The sequence below is a fragment of the Drosophila kikkawai genome, chromosome 3R (assembly GCF_030179895.1).
Source record: "Drosophila kikkawai strain 14028-0561.14 chromosome 3R, DkikHiC1v2, whole genome shotgun sequence".
NCBI classification, from domain to species: Eukaryota; Metazoa; Arthropoda; class Insecta; order Diptera; family Drosophilidae; genus Drosophila; species Drosophila kikkawai.
The window spans coordinates 24,273,139-24,295,498 of NC_091731.1; the positions used below are offsets into that span (position 1 = coordinate 24,273,139).

A 22,360-nucleotide genomic window follows, 5' to 3' on the forward strand; every position below is an offset into this window, starting at 1 on the left:
AGAAACAAAGAACAACAAATGGTAGCATAATTTTTTATACGCAACTTTTATTGCAAATTGTAAAGGAGAGCGAGGAGAAAAGAAGCTGACATCAATTTTGATCGATTCGTAATTATATATATTAATATACAACACAACAAGAATTGGCGCTATTTCAATTAAACCAACTTAAACGTAGTTAAAATACAAAATGCATATTAATTAATATGCAAGGTCAAGACCCGACTTGCCAAAATAAACGTAAACAGTATGAGTATGAGTATGATAATGAATACGGGATATCCATATTTAGAAGGAGGAACAATTACAATACCCCTTAGCGCTTTAACGGTCGAAACATTTTAAATTCAATGAGCAAATTCCACCATCAGTTTTATATTTATGTATTATGATGCACATGTATTCTTTTGCTTGGAAACCTAAGTCGTAATCGTACTACTTATATTATACCATTATTTAGATTTATTTTGCAATTTTATCACTTAAGTATACCCAAAAGCCCCATTTAGTTCTTGTATTCGTCCCCATCCATCCACTGCGATTATACTGATGATTATCCCTCACGATTGTATGTATTTAGTTTTAGCTTGCACTGTATTTTTATTTTGTGTTGTTAAATATATCGTTATTTACTTATTCGACCAAAGCAACTGGATGATGATTTTGTGGGGTAAATATTTACTTTTACAGCTGCAGTTTCAATGTTGGCAAGGGAAACAAATCATTAAATATTTTCCAGATGGAAGTGGAGAAATTTGGCTTTTCGAAAATAATAAAAAACTATCGAACTCTTTACAGGACTGGGTTTGAATTCTCTTATGAAAGATATAAAAACTATTATATATCAACTTCAAGCGTCCCAAATAAAAGATACTAGTTTACGTAAAGATTAAAATATAAAAACATTAAGAGAGTCTTCTACAGCCACACATCCTCACGGTATTTGCCCTGCGTCTTCAGTTCCTTTAGGCGGCGCAAGGCCTCCTCCTCATTGAGATGAAGCGCCTTTTGGAGGCATACACCCAAGCCATTGGCAATGGACTGTGATATCTTAGCCCCATCGGCGCAGACATAGAGCACAGTTTCCGGCTTCAGCAGGAGCTCTACTAGCTCATCGGCGTCTTCCTCCAAAAGCGTTTGGACATAGCAGGGGACATCCCCACGCGAATAACAAGTGCGCAATCGCGACAGCACCGTGGATTGCTGCCAGGCCAGCAGCTGATCTCTCTTCAGTAATGCCTCTTGTGTCTTGGCACCCACGTACAGCCAGGACTGGCCTCTGTCCTGATGGAGCTGCTGCTTCAGAACTTGTTCCTTGTGTTCCAGGAAGCCTAGGAAGGGGGCCAGACCAGTTCCCACGGCTATGAGTATTTGGTTGCTGGAGAGATCCTGCTCTGTGTAGCGGAATGAGTTGCTCAGCCGAGGGTAGATGACAACTTTGGCGGGTTGCTTATCAGCTTGCTGAACTTTGGCTTCCAACATGCTGGTTGTTACTCCGGGCTTGTGACTGAGCTGGGAGTAAATGATACGGAGCTCCTGAACACCACTATCCAAAGGGGAATTGGCTATAGAATAGGGCCGTGGCATCAGACGTGGCAGATGCTCCGCCAGGAAGGCCAGCGTTGGCTTACAGCTGGCGCAGAGGTCGAGAATGTCCGAGAAGCTTAAACCTTGTTCCAGAATGAGGGAATTGTAGTGGTCGGTTGCCTGCTTTGAGGACAGACCGGCCAGAAAGCTGCGCTCCCGATCGTTGCTGGTAAAACCAGCCAGGGCACTGAGGAACTGCTTCTGTGGAACGCTTCCGAGGGCCAGGCAGTGGGTAAGGATTTCCCGCGGAGTTGTCGTTGGCGGAATGTGGGCGGGAACCTTGGCGTTCTTTTTGGCGCAGTTAAGGACCAGCTTTAGGTTGAATATGGCGTCAGCCTTGTCCTTTAGGTTCAGCCGAGTGAGCAGAGCATCCACCACCTCTGGACTGTTGCTAGGCACAACGGCAATGGTGTCTCCGGGTTGGTAGTCAAATGAGGATTCTAGTACCAGCTCCACCACGCGCTTCGTTCCAGTGGCCTTGTCGGCGGCCACGAGCACCTTGCTCCCTTTTATCGCCGCGGGCGTTGGACGATGGGAGTCCGAGCGGGCGAACGGGAACTTCAAGAAATCGCCGCATCTTAGTTGGGCACATGTTTCGCTGGATGCCTACAAATGCCAGCGATTAAATACATTTCACAGAGTTTCGCCACACTCACCTGCTCTTCGCCGGTGAAGGACACCTCCAGGTTACTGCTCAGCGGCTTGGCTGGTATGTATTCACTCAGAATATACGCCTCAATGTCCGTTTTATCCGGATGGGGAGAACCGGTGTCGACCATGATATGTAGAGTGGCAGCAGCCTGAGCGCCAAAATATAACTTTTTCCGTGACAATACACTAAACTTATCTCGGCGGCGGGTTGTTATCGATAGACTGGGCTATCGAAAAGCATGAGAAATACAATTTGTTGCTGCCCAACTCGAAATTTCCAATAGATTTTAATAGGATTTAACTTAGCAACAGAAATGGCAGGCACCGCCAACAGTGACGACGAGTTCCAGGATGCCCTCGGCGAGGAGATCACCGAGAAGGAGGCCACCAACACACGACTTAGCGAGAAGGACGTGGACGAAGTCGTGGAGAAGCACAACCAGCTGAGGTTAGATGACGAAGCGGAAGAAGGTGCGGCTGGCGGAGATGTCCTGGTGAAGCAGCCAGACTCCGAGATGTCCATCGAGGAGCTGCGCGAACTGGAGAAGAATCTTAGCAATGAGGAGCTGGCGGCAAACAAGGAGAAGGCTGACAAACTCAAGCTGGAGGCCAACGAGCGGTTCAAGAACGACGACGCCGTGGGCGCCGCCAAGATCTACACAGAGGCGCTAGACATCTGTCCTTCGGACAGCACCAAGGAGCGGGCCGTGCTTTACGGGAACAGAGCAGCTGCCAAGATAAAGCTGGATGCCAACAAGGCGGCCATCGACGACTGCACAAAGGCCATCGAACTGTGGCCAGAGTATGTCCGCGTGCTCCTACGGTGAGTTTTTGCCGGTTTCCTATGATTACGAATGGATCTAACTTATTATATCCTCCTGCAGGCGGGCCAAGCTCTACGAGCAGGACGACAAGCCCGACGAGGCTCTGACAGACTACAAACGCGTCACCGAACTGGATCCTGGACAGCCGGAGGCTCGCGAGGCACAGGTTCGCCTGCCACCCATCATCAACGAGCGCAACGAGAAGCTCAAGAACGAGATGATGTCCAGTCTAAAAGACCTGGGCAACATGATACTGAAACCCTTTGGCCTGTCCACACAGAACTTCCAAATGCAACAGGATCCAAACACGGGCTCCTATTCCATAAATTTTAACCAAAAACCTAGCTAGTGGATATACATAGTTCTGTTGTGAGTGTGAGGGTGAGGAAATAAAGTTGTTCCGAAGAAAGATTTTTTAAAATAAAAATTATAGTTATTGGATGGATAAAAAAAATATTACATCATAAAATTAATGTTAATTTGAGTTATTTTTTTTTTTATTGTATTATTATTTTAATGAATATTAATATTTTATTTAAAAATTAAAAAAAAATTAAGCTTTCCAGCCGCTCATCTCTGCTGCCTTCGATAACGATAACGATACACACGAATCGAAGCAACAGCTGACTTATTACACTTGTGTTGTCCGTGAAGAAGAAGAGCGGTTGGAAAAATCGCAATTTGCCAAATTACAAAACATAAATCGTGGAATCGCAGCCTCCAGACGCCTCCCCCGACTTCGCGGTCCCTTCCAGTGGTTTCATGCAATCCATTCAAGGTGCATGCAAAGATTCACGAAAACAGCGAACCCGCACAAACCCCAGCAGAGTGATATGAAAACAGCCAGGTGGAGCGTGGCCAGTTGATTCCAGTCGTCCAGTCGCGTCGTCCAGCATGTTCCGGAGTCGCAGCTGGTTCGGCGGTCCCTGGGGCGGGCGGCCCAAGAACCGCCTCTCACTGGAACACCTCAAGTACCTGTACAGCATTTTGGAGAAGAACACCACCGTCTCGGAGAGCAACCGTGGCCTGCTGGTGGAGTCGCTGCGCTGCATTGCTGAGATCCTCATTTGGGGCGACCAGCACGACTCTCTGGTCTTCGAGTGAGTGACTTGAAGTCCCATATCGCAAAACCTCTTTTAACAAACTGATTTTCCCCTCCAACAGCTTCTTTCTGGAGAAGAACATGCTATCTTACTTCCTGCACATTATGCGGCAGAAGAGCGGCGGCTCCAGCTTTGTGTGCGTGCAGCTGCTGCAGACGCTCAACATTCTCTTTGAGAACATACGCAACGAGACCTCGCTGTGTTAGTTCGACATCCGTTCTGACTGTTGGCTGGTTATTAACTTCATTTTTCTACTTGCAGATTATCTGCTGAGCAATAACCATGTCAACTCCATTATGGTGCACAAGTTTGACTTCTCCGACGAGGATGTGATGGGCTACTACATTCTCTTCCTGAAGACGCTCAGTCTGAAGCTGAACACCCACACAATTCACTTCTTCTACAATGAGGTTGGTTGGGCTTTGAAGACGTCACGGAAGTATCCCTAACATATTTTTATTGTTTCTTTTAAAGCACACAAATGACTTCCCTTTGTACACGGAGGCCATAAAGTTCTTCAACCATCCCGAATCCATGGTGAGGATTGCCGTGCGAACTATTTCCTTAAATGTCTACAAAGTCCAGAACTCCAGCATGCTGCGTTTCATCAGAGACAAGTATATATATATATACAGATCCTAGATTTAATTAATTTAATTACCATTACCTCCCCCAGAACGGCTGCTCCCTACTTCAGTAATCTGGTTTGGTTTATTGGCAAGCATATCCTGGAACTAGACACCTGCGTGCGCACAGATATAGAGTAAGATTCCTAAACCTAATCTAGCCTGCTTATCATTGTCATTTGTACCCTCCTTTAGCCACCAGTCGAACCAGAAGCTGTCCAATCTGGTGGCCGAGCACCTGGATCACTTGCACTATTTGAGTGACATTTTACTTCTGGACATCAAGGACCTGAACGCGGTGCTCACGGAGCATTTGCTGCATAAGCTGTTTGTGCCCCTGTACATTTTCTCTTTGACGCCAGCCCCTCCGCCGCCCTCGCTGGCAGTGGTCACCCAGAATCTGGCTGCCGTGCTCAATCGGAACGTGGACATTGATATACAGGAGATGCACAATCCGCGCGTGAGCTCAATCGTGGCTCTGTTCCTCCTTTCTCTGGTCTTTCTGGTCGTCTCCCATGCCCCGCTGGTGCACGCTTTAGCCTGGGTCATTCTTAACGGTGACCACAGTGTGTTTAAGGAGGGCGCGGCCGAGATTCTCAATTCGTATGTGGAGCACCGCAAGGTGGTTGTGCCGGGATTCGGTGAGCCGAACGAGAGTCTAGAGCAGGCGCTGGACACGGTCACTGGGCAGTCGAGTGCCTCTAGCTATGCTCTGAGCGAGGACAGCGGCGTGGAGTCATCGTCGCCGGCCGCCACGGAACCAGAACTGTTGGTGGATGAAGCGGAATCAGCGGAGACAAAGCTGCTGCAAAACATAACGGACGAAGAGAAACAGTTGCAGCTGCAGAAGTCTTCTTCCTCGGCTAAGGCTGACTTCGGTGACATGGCCAAGCCGTTTTTGGACACAGTCCTGCAGGCCTTGGACTGCACCGAGAACGATTACCTTGCCCTGCTGTCGCTGTGTCTCATCTACGCCATGTCACACAATCGGGGTGAGTCTAAATTCGTTATATTTTATATTCTTTCACATGCTTCTCTGTCTTTGGGCTAATGCTATGTAATTTCCCTTGCTCTGATCACTCCTTCATTCGTGCTCCATTCTAATTGCTTTCTCTGTGTCACGAACTTGTCATCCCGTTCAGATGGTATGTAACTCTTGTCCATTCGCCGAACTAATCCACTCTCACAGGCAGCTGTTCCTTGAGCTTACTAAATCCATGCATTATCCTCTTCCATTGTGCAGGTGTCAAGAACGAGTGGTTCGAGCTGGTTCTGGCCAAGTCCACCCGTGGCTCCTTCAGCTACAAGACAGCCTTGATTGAGCATCTGCTGGACATCATAACACAGTCCAGCCAGCCTTGTAAGTGCAAGTCCACCACCCTGAGAATGTTATTTAAATATATGTTTCATTTAGCCTGCCGCATCCGCCTGATAACCGTTGAGATTGCCCTGGAGCTGCTGGTCACCTTCACCCGACCCAACTCGGATGAGGCGCGCTGCATTACCCCCGCCCAGCAGGATCTGCTCTTTAGCGCCCGAAACCAGTCCATGGCGGTTCTCCGCAACTTCTACAAGTCAGAGGACATCTTTCTGGATCTCTTTGAAGACGAGTACAATGAGATGCGGAAGGCGCAGCTGAACGTGGAGTTCTTGTGCATGGACTCTGCCATCTTACTGCCTCCCACGGGCACGCCCCTCACGGGAATCAGCTTCACCCGCCGCCTGCCCTGCGGCGAAGTAGAGAAGGCTCGCAGAGCCATTCGCGTCTACTTTCTCTTGCGCCGCACGTGCCAAAAGTTTTTGAACGAGAAGGAATCTCTGCTGCCGCTGACGAACGTCGTCAATCTGGTGCAGGTGGAGAATGTGCTGGATCTAAGTAAGTACACTCGTCTGGGTATGCGACTGTGCTGTGACTTGAACTCTTTTTGATGCATTAGACAATAGCGACCTGATTGCATGTACCGTGGTGGCCAAGGACAGCAGCAAGCAGAGGCGTTTCCTGGTCATCGACGCCCTGCAGTTGATCCTCGTTGAGCCCGATGCCAAGCTGCTGGGCTGGGGAGTCGCAAAGTTCGTCGGCTTCCTGCAGGACGTAGAGGTGCAGGGCGACAAGGATGATTCGCGCTGCTTGCACATAACTGTGCATCGTGGCGGCGTCACCCACAACCGGACGCCGTTACTCTCGGCAAAGTTCCTGTTCGACGACCACATCCGTTGCATGGCCGCCAAACAGCGGCTGACCAAGGGTCGCAGCAAGGCGCGCCAGAAGAAGATGTATCAGATTGCACAGCTAATCGAGATCCCCGGCCAGATGGACTCGCCGGTGTACGCTGTGGGCGGCACAACGGCAACGCCTACCGGCAGTGGCAACAGCAGTGGCAGCAGCTCGCGCAGTGGTCACCATCGGCCCATGTTCTCGACGGCTAACCGTGTGCCCGGATTTGCTGCTGTGCTACGGGGCAATAACAGTGCCGGTGTTAGTCGCACCCAAATGGCCCAGAATCGCTCCATCGAGGGGTAAGTGTTTGTGTGCGTCAAGGGATATTGGAAGAGGAGCTCATTTGTGTGTTCACATGCAGCATTCGGAATGAAAGCGCAGGTCGCTCCCGCCGGCGCAGTCCCAGTAATACATCGGGCTCGAATCTGAGGGCAGATCACTCGGATCGTGAGCGATCGCCCAGTGTTAGTGTCGGCAGTCATAGTTCCTCGCAGTCGCGGGAGAACTCCCAGCCCAGAAGTGCCGGCACACGATCACGGGAGAGCAGTCCCAGGATGCCAAGGCCGCGGTAACAAGATCAAGTTTTTAGTCATTTGTATGTCCCATCAGAGGTTGTTGTTTTTAATTTTGAGAATTCCCCCAAGATTTTCCCTTATTCTTTATTTAAAAACAAATGAAATACGTTTTTAATTATTATTTTTTACATTATAGGTCAGAGGAGATCCCCCTGGAGGACTTCCAGCATTCGCGCACCAACAGCCCGCACTCGCGTGGCAACCCGTCGCCCTCCTCCCGATCGCACACGCCCAGCCGGGTGCTCCACTACGACCAGATATCGATATCCGGGCATAGCGGATCGCCCCGCGAACCAGCCCTGATGGCTGGCACAAACGCCCTGCTGAGCCAACTCAACGGAGTGACCATGGCCCGGGAAGTGCTGCCGGTACAGAGCTCTGAGGAGACATCGTTCATCGGTAGCGACGGCGGCGATTCCACTGGCGGCGGGTCGGATAGTAGACGACGGGGGGCTATTGAGACGGTCTAAGTTAGTATAGAAATTTTAGTATTACAAGTGGAGGTGACATTTATGCTTAGATTGTTGCTAACGTTTTGTTATTCCAATTAACTAATACGGTGGTACATACTCTATTTAGATTATGATTTTAAATAAAAGTTTATTTGACGATTTTAAGTAAATACTTGAAATTTATGTACACCATTATTAATAAAAATAAAAATTTAACATTGTGTTGATTCCCATGAAGCTTATAAGATAGTTTTCTGTATGTTCTCACTACTATATATGTCGGAATTGGCTGAAATTAGCTTCCTTTTCTTGTTTTACTTTATTTTCAAGAAAAATAAAATATATTGCAGATTTGAATCTTCGTTTTTAAAAGTAACGATTTCCGGCTAGGTTGGCATACCTATCCGCAGCCTCTAAGCAGTTGGCAGCCCTGGCCACCAGCTGTCGCTTGTTTTTGTTTCGTGACATAACCGCAATTCACTAAAAACTATAAATTTAGTCATTGTTTTATTAAAAAATACCTATAGGGACAGAAATTGTTGTGTCAACATGTCCCACAAATACACGGAGCTGATCAAGCTCGGCACGCAGTATGCCCGACGCATGAATTACCTCTCGAATCGCATTTTCGGCGAAGTTGCCCGCACCACGAACGAGAAATCCATGAAGGTTTGTCCTCACATCTCGTTTACTGAACGCTTGCAATAGGCTTCCGGTTTCCTTCTTGCAGGTGGTTCGCATGTTCTCCGAGGAGCCCATACACAAGCGCGACTATGTGGTCAACTGGTACCCCCGCCACGTGGAGACGCATCTACTGATGAAGAACCTGCGCGACTACGGCCTGTTCCGTGACGAGCACTTGGACTTTAAGGACGAGATGAAGCGGCTGCGCAAGCTGAGGGGCAAGGCGCCGCCCAAGAAGGGCGAGGGCAAGCGGGCTACAAAGAAGTAGTCGTACGAGAAATACAAAGTAGTCTTTTTATTTAACTAACTCTAGTCTGTTTGGCTGCGGGTCAGTAACTTGGCTCTGCCGGCGAACACCACCTCGTCGTTCTGCCGGCAGTCGTACTCCACGGTGGCTATTTTACGCGCCTCCAGAAGGCGTACTGTCACCACCGTGTCCGTCTCGATGCGGCAGGGCTTCAGGAAGCGAAAGTTTTGCTCCAGTACGACGGTGCCGGGTCCCGGCAGCTTGGTGCCGATTATGCCCGCCACCACGGCATTGAGCAGTGCTCCATGCACACGCCGCTCCTCGACGGGTGTGTCCAGACTGTGGATGTAGTTGTGATCGCCAGTAAACTGGGCAAACTGCTCTAGGTCGCTTTGTGAGAATCGCTTAACAACTTGAACCTGCTGCGGGGCGACTGGTGCTCGGCTGCTCAGCCGCCGGCAAAGCTGGCGGAGCATTCTGCAACTCGATTATTTCGGTGCGGCGGGCGAAGTCCTCCAGCAACAGTTGGCACAGCTTGACGATGCGTTGGTCCTGGGCCTTTAGCCGCCACTCCTGCACGGTCCGCAGCAACGAAGGGGTCAGCAGCAACTCTCTGTCCACCTGGCCGCCCTCCAGAAGCTGGTAGAAGAGCGCTAGGCTATGGAGCACTATTTCCGGGTGGTCCGTGCGCACAAAAAGACCGATGAGGAGATTCAGGTGCTCCCTAATGAATTTAGCCGCACTTTTGTCTGCAAGAAGATGGAATTCATTGTAAAAAGACTTTATTTAGAGGTGGATTTCGTACCCAAACAGATGTTACACAATGCTGCAATGCCGTGTAGCTTCAAGTGCTGGTCCTGCGACTCCAGCGATGCCACGAAAACGTCCAGTGCGTCAGCCTCGAGTAGATAGGGCCAGTTTATGGGGTCGTAGGCGAAATTGGCCAAATTCGCAGTCACCTGCTCCTGAGCCTCTGGAAGAAGATACAAATCAGATGATAGCCACAATGACAACAAATAGACGTGTTACCGATGTTGGTCGTCGTGTGGAACTCCTCAACCAGGTGCCCGATGTATTCCCGCCGGTCTATGCCCTGCGCTGGTGTCCGCCGCTTCAGGTGTCGGTGGCTAGAGAACATATCAATGGAAAAACCCGGACATTTCGGTTTTTAAACTCTTAAATTGAGTTTTTTTTTTTATTTCAATTGTGCGGGTACAAGGGATGGAATATTATCGTCGGACTATCGATACTACGATGTTTTTTGTTTTTCTTAATTTAAATTTATTTATTTATATTCTGATTTTCTGTTTCATTGTACCATTTTTGAAAATTCATTTATTTTTTGTTGCTATTTTTGACAAATTTAACGTAATTAAATCCCCTCCCTCATAATTAAGATTATTCTCATGAACTATTTATTATTTTTATAAAATAACTTTTGTGGTATAAAAAAAAGCAATCCAATGGTACAGTTCAAAGATATTTTTATTAAAGCAATTGTAGTTCGTAAAATGTGTAGTGTAAATCATTGTCTCAGTGCAAAGATACCCCTATCCGCATCCACCTGTTGCATGACGTCCTAGCTGTCCTGCTTCTTCTCCGCCTTTATGTCAGCGTCGCTGACGACGAACTCGGTGTCGTTGGAATTGCTGAAGTGGCTTCTAGCAGCTGCAACTGACTTTGGTGGGATGTTGAACAGCGGGTGGGTGGGCAGCAGCTCGTTGATGGTGTCGCCCATGACTTGCGGGCAGCTGGCGGACTCTGAATGCTGGGCAATGGAGACTCCGCTCAAAGTATAACATGTATGGTAGAGATCTTGGGGTCTGAAAATGGATTTTGATTGCTAACTGGAGCCGTAGGCAGATGTAGACATCACTCACTTGCCGGGCTTGTCGATGAGCCCTCCGTTCTGCTTCTGACAACAGATCAAGATGTACTCTTGCAAGGCTCCCACGTCGAACAGGGTGTGCTCCATCTCTTTATCGTCTCCCGAGAGGGTGGCCTGTGCGATGGGTATGGTGGCGCCCACCCAGAAGGAGTAGCAGCCGTCGACCAGCTTGTTGGTGCGTCCCTGGAAGCCACCCTCGTAGCTCATCTGACGGCGCAACGTCCACTGGAGCAGCGCCTGCCGGTCGCACTTGTCCGCCTCGTTGAGCAGCGCCAGACCAGCGATGCCGCAAAAGGTATAGCCCCCGTGGGCCTCCAGGTCAGGGGCACCGCCAAAGCCGCCCTCATACGTCTGGCACTTGGCAATCCAGTCGCCGGTGCCGGCGAATAGCTCGCGGATCACAGGCTCGGGCAGGTTTAGCAGCTTGGCGCAGGATATGGCGCAGTAGGCGCCGCGAACGTCCGTCTCGCCGTCCACGTGCAACCGATAGGAGCCGTCCGAGTCACGCACACTGAACAGAAACTGAACCAGCGTGGGGCGATCAATGGCACGGTACGCCTCCTGAGTTCCGATGATGCACAGGCTGTTTACTGCCGCGTACGTGGGAGCCAGGTGAGCGTACTGGCCGGGTCCACCGCCAAAGCCTCCTGTGGGAGCGCGGCACCTGTGCGTTAAAGCAGAGATGAGAGGTTAGTAGGACGATGGAGTGGTGTATGCGTCTACAACTCACTTGCTGAGAAACTGCACCACGTGGTCGAGCGTCTGGTCGTCGAAAGTGAAGCTAAGAAGCTGCGCCGCCTGCAGGATCCAGTAAATGCACCAGGGTCGACTGCTATCCAGGCACTCGTAGTTGGAGGGCAGCCGGCGCAGCATCGCGTCCAAGTAGTACTGGTGCTCCAGGCGAAAGATCTGGCTGAGGCGCGGGTTGGTGAACACCAGCTCGTCATAGCGGTCGAAACACTTCTCCACCGAGGCCTCCGTTTTTTGCTGCAAGGCCACTGGTTCTTATCTGTGTGATTCAGCCGCTCCGCCCGACCGGGTTTACTCACCTGCTCGCGGGACGTGGTCGTGGACACCTTCTCGTCGTCGAACTTGCGGGCCTTCAGGCCCTGAAAGTTGCGGAAGACCGGCTCCTCCTCGGGATCCATGCTGGCGTCGACAAGCTTTCTGAATTAAATGAAATAAACAAAAGCTAATTTCGTCCGATTTGACTAGTGGCCAGTGTGACCGGCTGCGTGACTAATCAAAGTTACTAAACGCCATTGTATGGTATAATTTTCCAATTGGAACGCTACAACGGTAGATTAAAAACGATTTAAATAATTTTTGAGGGTTTTCCGACGTTTTGTTTTTAGTGAAAAGTCACATTTTCCTACGAAATAATAATAGGGCTGAAAACGAATGAAAGTCTGGCAACGCTAAGGTAACTACATTTATTTTAAAATCGAAATTGGAAATAAAATTAAACAACAACAATTAACTAAATTTATGTTTAAAAAAAATCCACTTATCGGTGGGACATCAGACTCTCGGTGGTAAAAACCTCTGTCTGGCTACTGTGCGAGATTGAGTCACCCCCAAACAAGGACTCCGCTTGATCCTTGGTCTTCCACAAGCTGTACAACTCGATGAATCCGTAGACGGAGAGGCACACCACAAAATAGCCCGTCAGAGTCACGAGAATCTGAAACATAATTAGCGATAAGATCTGCAAGATCTAGCATCAATTCACTATTTTCGTTTCCCAGCATCTTAAACTCACAATGGCGATCCCCTTCAGGATCAGCATTAGCAAGCCGCTGCTGTCGAGCTTGCTTGGCCAGTTAACCAGGGGCTCCGATGAAGAGGCGACACCTTCCGGATTAGTAGTGGCCCCACCTTCGATTTCACTGAATCCGTCAAGGTTCTCGGTCCTCAAGGGCAGATACCAATCGTAGTAGAGCTGGGTCAACATGGATATTTCGAGTGGGGACTTTTTTCGGAGCTTCTTCTCCATGACATTTTCTTTTTGTTCATCCATTAAGCTCTGAAAGCAAAACTTGAAATCAGCCATAGTAACTATATGGGTTTTGTCGCAACTCTTCGAAGGTGTGAGACGGGTTAAGTGGGGTGATGGGGCGGCTAGTTGATTGCTCTTTTCCCTGCGGTGGCTAGTCATTGTTTTGGGATGCAGTTGCTCCTCCTGTTGCAAGCAGAACGGAGAAATAAAGATACTGTTATTATTACCAGGCTTAAGCTTTCTCAAAATCAAGTTTTACAGTATTCATTTATGGTAATATTATTTAGAAAAGCCTATCCACCAGAGCAATCAACTAGCCACGCATAGAAACATCCTACAAAAACTAAAAGGAAGTGTATTTTAAAAATATATAGAATATTAAAAAAAAATAAATAATAAAATAAAAAAAAAGACTTGCAGGAATTACTCTAATCGTATTCCATAGGCCCCGGCGAGATTCGAACTCACGATCTCCTGTTTACTAGACAGGCGCTTTAACCAACTAAGCCACGGCGCCATGTTTTCATGTTGCGTCATTTGCCATACTAAAGCACCCTGCTTGCTCAAACGAAGCAAGCAGTGATTGCATGGTTCCACGATATAGCCACAAGGTGGCGCGGTGTCAAATATAATGCGGTGTCAAACTGTGTAAAAAGCATACACTGATAAAAAAAACAAGAATTTTGGTCATAAAATCGTGACCATTCGGTACGAAAGTAGCGCAAGGTTTTTTCGGTCTTCTTTTAAGAATATTTGGTATTAATTTAAGCTCTATTTTTAAGAATATTAATATTCTAAAATCAAGGTTTTTATTGTTCTTTAATAAAACATGAAAAATCACCTTTGTAGAATTTTTGGTCTTAGATTTTAATTTAAGAATGCATAAAATCTTAAAAGAATTTTTTTTATCAGTGTATATTTTATTATTTTCAGCTCTACCTTTTTTACGCTATATATTCTTAATTTGGATTTTTATAAAGTAACACATCCCTACCATAATATAAGAATAGAAAACACCACTCACCATAGGAGGTCCTTGCAGATCCAGATAATTCGAATCAAACTTGCCTTGCTTGATCTCCTCGAGCTCCTTCTCCGTCACAAAGTTATTTCGATCGATTGCCTCGTTGCTGTAGATGTCGTAGAACTCGCCAGGTCGCGAGCTGGAGTGCACCCGCTCGCACTGCTCCGTGGCCTGGTTGTAGAAGTTTCGCTGGCCAAAGTACCGCTCCTCGCAGTTCAGCGGCGTGCAGTTGTGAAAGTAGTCCTTGTCCCAGTTCCGGCAGTCCATGAAATCCTTTCGCTTACGCAGCGTGTGTCCGCTTGGATCGAGGGTCTCAAAGCGAGTGTCGAAGTGGAGCAGCTGCTTCGTTGAGGCTATAGTATCCTGGGCACTCGTGGCAGTGAGCTGGATGGGGCAACTGCCCACACGGTTAAACAGGGACTAAGGAAAGAATATTTCAGCCGCATTTAGTGATATTCACCCCAAGGAAGGCCTTACCACAGTGGGCCACACCAGGGACACGCTTTCGGACTTGCCAGGCTCGATGGCCCCAAAGTTGCCGCCAAAGATGCGACCCATACACGGGATAAGCTCCCCCTTCGTGGTGTTCACAGTGCATTCTCCGTCCGAGCTGACCATAAAGTCTAACGTTTCCCTTCTCTCATTCTTTACGCTATTGATGACGGTCAGATCTGTGGATAGTTGGTTAGCGAGGAGACTCAAGGGGAATCACAGCTTGCCTTACCGAAGATCAGACCAATGTCCTTCTCGTGGGGCATTCGCACGACCACATTGGTGACGCACAGGTTTCCATTGGCGATATTGCTGTTTAGAAAAAGGACAAAAACCACAAGGTATTGTAACATTTTTTGTAAGAATAAATTCAGTTTGTATTTTTGACTAAATAAGCTTGTTAACTGGGAGAGATGTAGCTAAACAGTTGAAATGTCAAATTTTATAGATTCGATGTAATTTTTTGGAAGACAGATAAGAGCATGCCTTTGGTATTTCAATTCTTCGAAGATTACAATATTTTATAGTACAGTAAACCTTGCAGTTTTCTGAAATATCATCTGCTTCGTGAAGTATTACATTCTTAAGTCGCTTTCCTGGCCTGTTGGATAATGTCCTGTTAATTCAGATCGATAATAAAGGTTCCATCAAGACTTCCTTCCCTTCTAAAAATTCTTTGAGAGTTCCTTACAACCCCTGGACTTCGTGTCGATGAGGATTCCGATCCCTAATGGCTCGTTGTTTAATTAAGTGTAATTTTAGTGCCTGGCAACCCCTAAGACGATGGATCCTGCCTGGTCACAAAGTGCACTTAGTCGATGCATAGTTAGTATCCATGGCCAAGTTTTCTGCATCCATTGCAATTTATGTTTTAATCATCAAACGCGACCCAATTAATCAACGTAGCCGGGCCTTAATTTATGCGGCGGAACTGTGTTTTTGAAGTAACCCGACGCGACAGCGCACGACAGGTGACATTTTGCAGGGCAAAGATGGGAATGGGGAGAGTGGGGAATGGGGAAAGCCGAGTGCAATGCATATTCATACCGGCGTAGCCGTAATTTATGCCCAAACTCAAAACTAATTTGACAGGAAATAATTAATTTGGCATCGAGAGAGCCCAAAAATAAAAGTGCTGCTGCCAGGCAGTGCCAATTAAAATTATTTCGCTTTCATTACCCAATGCAGCAGCAGCAGCAGCCGTAATAAAAGTCTTAAGCGAGGCCCAAAAAAGAAGGAGAAACGGCAGCACAACAACACGTCCAATCCCAGACCAGACCGGAGACAAAGACAACGAAATAAAAGGCAAAAACTAAGAAGAAAAGACAACAAAAAAAAGTTTAAATAATGAAATCACTTCGCACCATCTCGAAATTGCTCATTAACATTTTGTGTTTGCGATATCAACTTGTGAAAATCACAGGGCCCAGCGCAGCAGACTCTGCTCCTGACTCCGGGCTCCAGACCAGGCCCAGATGCAGACCCAGACTCCGAGGCAGCACCGAGCTACTTGGCTTTTATTTATTATGCCATGTTGTTGCTGTCGCCCGATGTTGCCGTTGTGCTGTAGCTGTAGCTGTAGCTGACTCTTATTAGTTGGGTCAGTCCGTCTTACTTATTTTCTTTTTTCTTTTTTTTTTTAGTTTTTGTTGGTCTGTTTTGAGTTGGAGGAGGTGTGAAATCTGTGGCTGGATGTCCTCGGTGCCTGGCCGGTTCCGTCGTCGGGTCGTGATTTGTCTGAGAAGACACAAACAACTCCTTGGACCTCTGCAATTTTTCTAAAGGTCGTTTGCTTTACCTTTACATTTGCCTTTACTCAATGAAATTGGCTCAGCCTCCAACAAGAACACACAGAGAGAATTTAAAGGGGATTTTTACTTACTTATTTTTGTAGGAAAATTAATTATCATCATAGTCCTTACTGTTTAGGCAGTCATTTCCATTGGCTTCTCATATAAATCATAATCATAAATAAATATTTATTGATAAGAAAGTTTAAGAACATTAAAATTTAATATCAATTAAATTTGAATCACTCTCGTCCCACATGGCGTATGCTTAATGTTAAACTCTGGTAAAGCCAAAGGACCCCACTTTTCTCCTTGTGCAGCGCACATCCCAGTCGCGAGAGCTCCAGTCAAAGTCAGAGATAAGACCACTGGCTGACTGGCTGGCCTGGGTGTATTTCAGTAGCCATTCGATTTATGTTAAATAAGCTGAACGCAGGCTCTGTTTGTTGTAAAATACCAATTGCCAGGAGCGACGGAGGAGCAGCTCTGGGGGCGAGATTCCACTGTGATTCACGTTTCTGCCCTCCGACTCTCGACTCCTTTTCGTATGAGTGGTGTTTGCCACTGTTGTCGCCGGACTGCATCAGATTTCTTAATTTAATTGGCTTTATGCAAGGAATTCTCGCTTCTCGAACTTTATAGACAAGCTGTCTGCGGGTCCTGCTTCGCCTTTTCGCCGCCTCCTCCTCCTCCTCCTCCTCCTTCTTGGCTCCCGTGGAGGAATCGTGGGAATCGCCTATCGGGGCGCGTGTGCTGGACTGGCTGCGAATGGAAAAACAACAGCTTAACCCAATTTCTTTTTTTGGCCATCAGCGCAGGGAAATCAATAAAGAGAAACAAAGGAAAATGCTGCACGTAATTGCGAGTTATGAGCGGAAAACGTCTGGCCAAGAATCAAATGAAAATCGCTGAGGTTTTCCATCATCGCGTGTCGGGTTGGCAGCGTTTTAGGAACAATTGCGCCGCATTTAAGCATAAATGCAAGCGAAAAGTCGCGTCGACGGCACAATGTGTGTGTGTGTGTGTGTGTGTGATGGCATTGGTGTGGGTGTGTATCTGTGTGTGTTGCACTTAATCATCGGCGTGAAATGAAGAAAAAGAAAGAAATGGCCAAGACGAGGCCAACTGTGTTAAGTCCTCGCTCCCCGCTCTCCGCTCCACCTTTGTTTCTGGGAGTACATATATAATTAAGCCATAAATTCTGTTTTTATGATTTTCCACAAAGTTATGAATTTATGGTAGCACACACACACACACACACACACAGACACTGCGAAAACGGAAGTGAATTTAAATGCGCGCGCATGCGAAATGGAAGCGATTCCCTAAGCCAACGACGAATCCCCTCTAGACTTTGAGCCAATCGTAGTCGGCCCCGGCCATGTTTTGGGCCATAAATGTGTCCGAGCACTTTGCCCGTACCTCGTAAATTTAACGCTTTTAAGTTTTATTTCTCTACTGGCTTCTCCGGCTCTCCATTCCGCTGATGGATGTGCCACAGCAGTGGAGGGGGTTGGTGTGTGGCCAATAAAATTTAAATATTTATTGTAGTCCATATTTTGTTGCCATGCAAATTTGCAGGCCAAAAAAATAGAGCAGCAGCAGCAGTAGCCGCCACAGCGGGGTGTGTTTTTCATTTCGGCTGCAAAATGTACACCGAATTTGTGGCATTAATTGCATAAAATTGTGCCCTGTCGCTGGATATTATATGGGGGACAGGCTGTCGGAGGGAACTGGACTCCTTACTGGGTCAATTAGCATAATCGCTCTTGAAATTGCAACCCGAACCCGACCGAACTTAATGCCCAAAGTCTCCTCGGGGCACTGCCACTGACGCGTATCTTGACTTGACTTGACGGGGCTAATCGCATCGATCGAGGGCTTGCGAGGGTTGTCAAGATCACTATGTACTACGTACCAAAAATGAATACCATAATAATTACGGCAATTACGCAAAATGCTCATGACTGGCCGCGTCATGGCTGCTTCCTAATGCGAAAATAACGTCATTAATTTTTTGAGCAACCACAACTTTTTGTTGGCAACATGATCTAGGCCGCGTAACCGAGCCAAAAGGCCCAAGTATGTTCTGGAGAGTCGTTAACAACATTCTGGCAATACATTGCAATTATTTCAGGTCTATGAATACCCTTTCTCTAGAAGAGGTAGACTAAATGTAAGGTTAAAGGTAAATAAGATAGTGATTATCAAGTTTTAGACATTATGAAATTACATTACTGAATGTTCATGTTAACCGTTGGGTTAATTACAATATGTTAATATACTAAATGTAGATTATAGTCGAACTTTTAATTAGATTTAATGTTTATATTGATTGATATGTTTATATTATTTTTTTTTAAGTTTAAAAATTAGTTCACAAGCATTTTTTATGAAAAATTATATAATAATAAGTTTATTCTTTATTTAGCGTAAGATATATAGAATATTTAATATTAAAAAACCTATATTTCTTAATAAACATTTTCTTTCAAAAAATAAGAAACCAATTTTAAAGCGTATAGAAAAGTCCCCTTAAAAGTCAATTATCCGTCGAGTATCCTTTGAAGGTATCCCTTTCGCGCAGGACTCCGGAGAGAAGTATTCAAAATGACTTGTCACTAGCCACGGCGTGCGCTAAATGGGCAGGTGCAATTGCGAACGGCAAACGGTGACCGGGAGACGCGACTCATTCGATGTTCTTGTTTTCATAAAATTGCAATATTAATGCGGAAAATCTTTGGGCAGGACCCAGGTACAAGAACAAGAAAAGTGATAAGGGGGAATGGGGTATGCTACCTGTCCAAGGTGTGCAGCAGGCCATCAATTGGTGCAACTCGGCGTGTTCCCGGGCTCAGTTTTTTTTTGTTGTTTGTGGCCGGCAGCCGCTCCACATGCTTGACATTGATGCAATTTCATTCGCCGGCAGCTGACTATAATCCACCATCCCCGCCACTGCCGCGGCACCCCTCATATCCGCACTTAGTCGCAGCAATTAAACGAGATTAAATCGCCGGTGCAAAGCAGCTCCAAGCGGAATACCAAATACCACTGCGATGACCATGCCCATGCTCATGCCCATGTCCATGTCCATATTCATGCCCGGCTCGGTGCGCAATTATATTTGAAAATGCAATAAAATATGGCAAGAGCTAGAGAGCTAGAGCGGCGGCGAGAAAGCGCAGCTCGATTTGCATAAATATTTTTTTGTTGCACAAAGAACTGGCGAACAATTTCATTGTTGCCACTCAAGGAGGCCAGGCAGAGTGGCGATTTGGAGCTGGGGCATAAATTATACTAAGGCGGAAGGGTGCTTATCTCGAAGGCGAAATTAGCTGATAATATGCAAAACACGCCGCCAAATTGCAGCCTGAGCCAAATTTCAAATTGTTACCCTGCGCAAATAAACACGAGCAGTCCAGGCAGTGGAACCCATACGAAAACCCATTCAAAATAGCTCACAGAAGCTCTAGTTTGGCATCCTAAGATAAAGTTACAAAGTAATAGTAGCATATTATTCTGTGAACTAAGCAAAGTAACTTTGATTTTAGGCAATTGCCACTGTAGTTGCCCCAAATATCCTTGACTGGAGAATAATTATACAGTGCAGGCAAACGAATTTTTGATTCGCCTGACTTTTATGACATTTTCATAGCCTTGCCTAGGAGGCTTAAATAATGCAAATGAAAAAATTCTAACGCGAATTCATAGATGTATGAATGTAAAGGTATGCATAAATCCTGCCTGCTTCATGCGGGATCACCATTTGTGAAGTTTTATGTCTCGCACCTTGACTGATGTTGGGAACTCACGTACAGGTTGGTGCCTTTGAATTGGGTTAATTTAGAAAGTATTACGGAAAACACTTTGAGGGGATTTTTATTAAATAATTAATACTTTAAACCTACTAAAAACTACAGATATATTTAAGACTTTATTATTACTATTCCATTAGCAAATAAATTTTTTAAATCAGTCCGATTTAATGGACATTTTCTGGCATTTTCTAAGAGGGCTGTAAAGTATGCAACATATTTTTTACAGATCGCTGAAACACCTGGTATTGCATTATGTGGTCACTCGACTATGCGTATTGTGTATTCTCAGCATGAATACTAGTTCCTATAACAAATAAATATATACTCAGATATAAATAGATTCCAAGTGCTACTAATAGAATGCCAGCCAACGTTTATAGCTTTATCAACTTTACCAAGTTCCCCAGTAACTTGCTTATAAGGTTGTTTTTGTTTCGAGGTATACTTTAATTATCAATTTCCACTGCTTTCTTCCGTATCATTATCTTTCCGCCGCCTTCTAGTGTGATTTTCCATTAGCAAAATTAAATTACTTAAAATAAAAATCGCGCTCTAGTCTCGTTACCTAAAGAAGTACCAAAAATCGGGTCAAGATATGAGGGCGCCGTGGCTTAGTTGGTTAAAGCGCCTGTCTAGTAAACAGGAGATCGTGAGTTCGAATCTCGCCGGGGCCTATCGCAACTCGGAGTAGATTGCGGTTGTTATTTTTTTTAGTACTAGTATTTTACCATTTGTATTTTTCGTATCCAACCCATTGTGAGCATTTAAATGGCCACAAATTGTCTCATTTAAACATTGAAACGCTTCTGATTTCACAATTGCAACGTCAATGGCAATTTGCTGCGTTGTCAGTTTGTGGAATTGCGATTCTAATGAGTTGATTGAAGGCTGCTGCAAGTAGGAGCAGCGCGTCGGTCCGAGGCTCGCTCTCCCAGGCTATTTGATTAGTGGACCCCATCCGACCAGAATCCGCTCCAAACGGCAGCGGCGGCAAATGTCCATCAAATGTCACGATCTGCTGCCTGTGCAGATCAATCGCCCGATCGATCGATCGATCGCTCTGGGTGGATAATTGCCCGGATCACGCAACTGCAATGGAGTAGAGCCGAGTCGATTGGAGCGGATCGGAGTGGTGCGATTCCTGGTGTCTAGCCTAGAACCGATGCGTCTGGGGCGACCTTGCAACCGCATTTCCCACCCCGCCCAAGGAATTGGCCACTCGGCCAGCTGTTCTGCCATCAGCTCCTGTCCATCTTCCTGGCTTTATCCTTGCACTGGAAGAATAAGTTTGTAGGTATTTTATAGATAAATTTCTTTAAATTTCCATTAAAATTTAATTAATAAGTTCACTTTTTGAATGGTTTTTGTTTGTACTTTTATTAATACCAGATAAAAAATAAACATTTCCCATATTCAACACAAAAAATCCTATATTCATAATTACCATAGTTTTCTTATTTCCGCTTAGATTTATTTGCTTGTATTAGTCATTTTTCCAAGTGTAGTTCCTGTCAGTGTCACAGGGCGTTGCCTCATCATCCGTTTGCTTATCCGGGATTAACTTTCCACGCTGCCAGCAGCATATGACGACTGAAAGGGATTGCATCGGCTCAGGATCGCTCAGGTGGCGGGAGGGACAAGGAGCAGGAGCAGGAGCGGGAGGAGCACCCTCGAGGGGCTGAGAACATGTGCATCGCTTGACTGCAAAGAGAAACATTGACAGGTTTTGGGCCGCAGAAATTATGTTGCCAGCGCAGACTGACTGAGCCAAGTCTCCTGCCGATGTCGGCAATTATTTATTATCCTGTGTGTGCCCGCAGCCATTGCCACTCTTGTTCCTGCCCCCCCTACCACCTCAAGCGCCAAACCGCCAATCCTTAACCCTCAATTCCTTGGCCCCAACCCCCCGTTTGGTTGCCCAAATCACTGCAGTGCCGCCACTTCGTCGTCATCGTCGTCGCCATTTAAGTTTTGCTTTTTTCCTCCACTTTTGTGTTTCATAAATTTTCGTGGTTGCTTTTTTCCCATTGCCCCTGTACTGTTGTTGTTGTTGTTGCTCTGGGCGACGCCTGGCCTTTGTTGTTGCTGCCACACCGCCTGCTGTGACTGAGATTCCTTGCCAGCTCCATGTCAGAGCGGGATGGCTGCATGCCAAGAGCGAGACAGTCGGCCGAGCGAGAGCGAGAGCAGAGGTGTCTCCACCCATATTCCAGATTCCAGATTCCAGTGGCGCATTTTCACTCATCTGACTACAGACAGGGGCTTTGAGTGGCAATTTGAGTGAAACTCTGACTGACTGGCCGGCTTCTGAAGTCTGGAAGTTGTGACGTTTGATTTTTTGGCAAGATAACACGCGAATGAATGTTTCCAATAGATATGTGA

At 46.5% G+C, this 22,360-nt stretch overlaps 7 protein-coding genes and 2 non-coding genes across 14 annotated transcripts; 4 read left to right on the plus strand and 5 right to left on the minus strand.

Moving 5' to 3' along the window:
* Positions 1 to 346: 346 nt before the first annotated feature.
* Positions 347 to 2,385, minus strand: LOC108070678 (methionine synthase reductase). Its single transcript, XM_017161251.3, has 2 exons — positions 2,244 to 2,385; positions 347 to 2,193 (listed from the first exon to the last, which is right to left on the minus strand). The coding sequence occupies exons 1-2, from the start codon at positions 2,364 to 2,366 to the stop codon at positions 919 to 921; spliced, it is 1,398 nt and encodes a 465-aa protein (XP_017016740.1). The 5' UTR covers positions 2,367 to 2,385; the 3' UTR covers positions 347 to 918.
* A 167-nt stretch (positions 2,386 to 2,552) lies between these two features.
* On the plus strand, positions 2,553 to 3,535 carry Ttc1 (Tetratricopeptide repeat domain 1). The gene is made up of 2 exons (XM_017161252.3): positions 2,553 to 3,061; positions 3,123 to 3,535. The coding sequence occupies exons 1-2, from the start codon at positions 2,553 to 2,555 to the stop codon at positions 3,409 to 3,411; spliced, it is 798 nt and encodes a 265-aa protein (XP_017016741.1). The 3' UTR covers positions 3,412 to 3,535.
* A 129-nt stretch (positions 3,536 to 3,664) lies between these two features.
* ema (C-type lectin domain containing ema) lies at positions 3,665 to 8,273 on the plus strand. Of its 3 annotated transcripts, none has more exons than XM_017161287.3 (11): positions 3,666 to 4,162; positions 4,227 to 4,366; positions 4,427 to 4,575; positions 4,640 to 4,782; positions 4,842 to 4,928; positions 4,987 to 5,783; positions 6,035 to 6,151; positions 6,206 to 6,667; positions 6,729 to 7,308; positions 7,371 to 7,577; positions 7,721 to 8,273. In XM_017161287.3, the coding sequence occupies exons 1-11, from the start codon at positions 3,957 to 3,959 to the stop codon at positions 8,052 to 8,054; spliced, it is 3,222 nt and encodes a 1,073-aa protein (XP_017016776.1). In that variant the 5' UTR covers positions 3,666 to 3,956; the 3' UTR covers positions 8,055 to 8,273. The 3 variants fall into 3 exon arrangements, with proteins under 3 accessions (XP_017016779.1, XP_017016776.1, XP_070143654.1); XM_070287553.1 differs by having other exon boundaries at positions 7,371 to 7,604; positions 7,721 to 7,856; XM_017161290.3 differs by lacking the exon at positions 7,371 to 7,577 and having other exon boundaries at positions 3,665 to 4,162.
* A 188-nt stretch (positions 8,274 to 8,461) lies between these two features.
* mRpS33 (mitochondrial ribosomal protein S33) lies at positions 8,462 to 9,027 on the plus strand. Its single transcript, XM_017161213.3, has 2 exons — positions 8,462 to 8,705; positions 8,767 to 9,027. Exons 1-2 carry the CDS (start codon positions 8,586 to 8,588, stop codon positions 8,986 to 8,988), a joined length of 342 nt encoding a protein of 113 aa, XP_017016702.1. The 5' UTR covers positions 8,462 to 8,585; the 3' UTR covers positions 8,989 to 9,027.
* LOC108070646 (uncharacterized) lies at positions 9,001 to 10,199 on the minus strand. Its single transcript, XM_017161214.3, has 4 exons — positions 9,997 to 10,199; positions 9,773 to 9,940; positions 9,498 to 9,716; positions 9,001 to 9,400 (listed from the first exon to the last, which is right to left on the minus strand). Exons 1-4 carry the CDS (start codon positions 10,103 to 10,105, stop codon positions 9,030 to 9,032), a joined length of 867 nt encoding a protein of 288 aa, XP_017016703.1. The 5' UTR covers positions 10,106 to 10,199; the 3' UTR covers positions 9,001 to 9,029.
* Positions 10,200 to 10,434: 235 nt separating this feature from the next.
* On the minus strand, positions 10,435 to 12,045 carry Fntb (Farnesyl transferase beta subunit). Its single transcript, XM_017161204.3, has 4 exons — positions 11,905 to 12,045; positions 11,586 to 11,842; positions 10,848 to 11,519; positions 10,435 to 10,790 (listed from the first exon to the last, which is right to left on the minus strand). The coding sequence occupies exons 1-4, from the start codon at positions 12,001 to 12,003 to the stop codon at positions 10,547 to 10,549; spliced, it is 1,272 nt and encodes a 423-aa protein (XP_017016693.1). The 5' UTR covers positions 12,004 to 12,045; the 3' UTR covers positions 10,435 to 10,546.
* Positions 11,905 to 14,808, minus strand: LOC108070661 (uncharacterized). Of its 4 annotated transcripts, none has more exons than XM_017161230.3 (5): positions 14,603 to 14,808; positions 14,356 to 14,549; positions 13,879 to 14,298; positions 12,618 to 13,037; positions 11,905 to 12,563 (listed from the first exon to the last, which is right to left on the minus strand). In XM_017161230.3, exons 1-5 carry the CDS (start codon positions 14,721 to 14,723, stop codon positions 12,363 to 12,365), a joined length of 1,356 nt encoding a protein of 451 aa, XP_017016719.1. In that variant the 5' UTR covers positions 14,724 to 14,808; the 3' UTR covers positions 11,905 to 12,362. The 4 variants fall into 4 exon arrangements, with proteins under 4 accessions (XP_017016719.1, XP_070143655.1, XP_017016720.1 ...); XM_070287554.1 differs by having other exon boundaries at positions 12,618 to 12,893; positions 14,603 to 14,807; XM_017161231.3 differs by having other exon boundaries at positions 11,905 to 12,539; positions 14,603 to 14,807.
* On the minus strand, positions 13,298 to 13,371 carry TRNAT-AGU (transfer RNA threonine (anticodon AGU)). Its single transcript has one exon. It is a non-coding gene; the product is annotated as a tRNA-Thr (tRNA).
* A 5,770-nt stretch (positions 14,809 to 20,578) lies between the features above and the next one.
* On the plus strand, positions 20,579 to 20,652 carry TRNAT-AGU (transfer RNA threonine (anticodon AGU)). The gene has a single exon. It is a non-coding gene; the product is annotated as a tRNA-Thr (tRNA).
* The last annotated feature ends 1,708 nt before the right edge of the window (positions 20,653 to 22,360 follow it).

Bases quoted from the DNA above. Each gene is read 5' to 3' on its own strand.
- Fntb (XM_017161204.3), bottom strand. From the start codon at position 12,003: ATGGATCCCGAGGAGGAGCCGGTCTTCCGCAACTTTCAGGGCCTGAAG. The intron at 11,843-11,904 runs GTGAGTAAACCC...GTGGCCTTGCAG, and splicing joins CGACCACGTCCCGCGAGCAG to CAAAAAACGGAGGCCTCGGT. The intron at 10,791-10,847 runs GTGAGTGATGTC...ATCCATTTTCAG, and splicing joins CTCATCGACAAGCCCGGCAA to ACCCCAAGATCTCTACCATA.
- LOC108070678 (XM_017161251.3), bottom strand. From the start codon at position 2,366: ATGGTCGACACCGGTTCTCCCCATCCGGATAAAACGGACATTGAGGCG. The intron at 2,194-2,243 runs GTGAGTGTGGCG...TGGCATTTGTAG, and splicing joins CCTTCACCGGCGAAGAGCAG to GCATCCAGCGAAACATGTGC.
- mRpS33 (XM_017161213.3), top strand. From the start codon at position 8,586: ATGTCCCACAAATACACGGAGCTGATCAAGCTCGGCACGCAGTATGCC. The intron at 8,706-8,766 runs GTTTGTCCTCAC...TCCTTCTTGCAG, and splicing joins CGAACGAGAAATCCATGAAG to GTGGTTCGCATGTTCTCCGA.
- LOC108070661 (XM_017161230.3), bottom strand. From the start codon at position 14,723: ATGTTACAATACCTTGTGGTTTTTGTCCTTTTTCTAAACAGCAATATC. The intron at 14,550-14,602 runs GTAAGGCAAGCT...AACTATCCACAG, and splicing joins GGACATTGGTCTGATCTTCG to ATCTGACCGTCATCAATAGC. The intron at 13,038-13,878 runs GTGAGTGGTGTT...TGCTTGCAACAG, and splicing joins ATCTGCAAGGACCTCCTATG to GAGGAGCAACTGCATCCCAA.
- ema (XM_017161287.3), top strand. From the start codon at position 3,957: ATGTTCCGGAGTCGCAGCTGGTTCGGCGGTCCCTGGGGCGGGCGGCCC. The intron at 4,576-4,639 runs GTTGGTTGGGCT...TTTCTTTTAAAG, and splicing joins TTCACTTCTTCTACAATGAG to CACACAAATGACTTCCCTTT. The intron at 6,668-6,728 runs GTAAGTACACTC...TTGATGCATTAG, and splicing joins GGAGAATGTGCTGGATCTAA to ACAATAGCGACCTGATTGCA.
- Ttc1 (XM_017161252.3), top strand. From the start codon at position 2,553: ATGGCAGGCACCGCCAACAGTGACGACGAGTTCCAGGATGCCCTCGGC. The intron at 3,062-3,122 runs GTGAGTTTTTGC...ATCCTCCTGCAG, and splicing joins TATGTCCGCGTGCTCCTACG to GCGGGCCAAGCTCTACGAGC.
- LOC108070646 (XM_017161214.3), bottom strand. From the start codon at position 10,105: ATGTTCTCTAGCCACCGACACCTGAAGCGGCGGACACCAGCGCAGGGC. The intron at 9,941-9,996 runs GTAACACGTCTA...ATCTTCTTCCAG, and splicing joins CCACACGACGACCAACATCG to AGGCTCAGGAGCAGGTGACT. The intron at 9,401-9,497 runs GCCAACTGTTGC...GCCGAGCACCAG, and splicing joins CCAACGCATCGTCAAGCTGT to TCGCCCCGCAGCAGGTTCAA.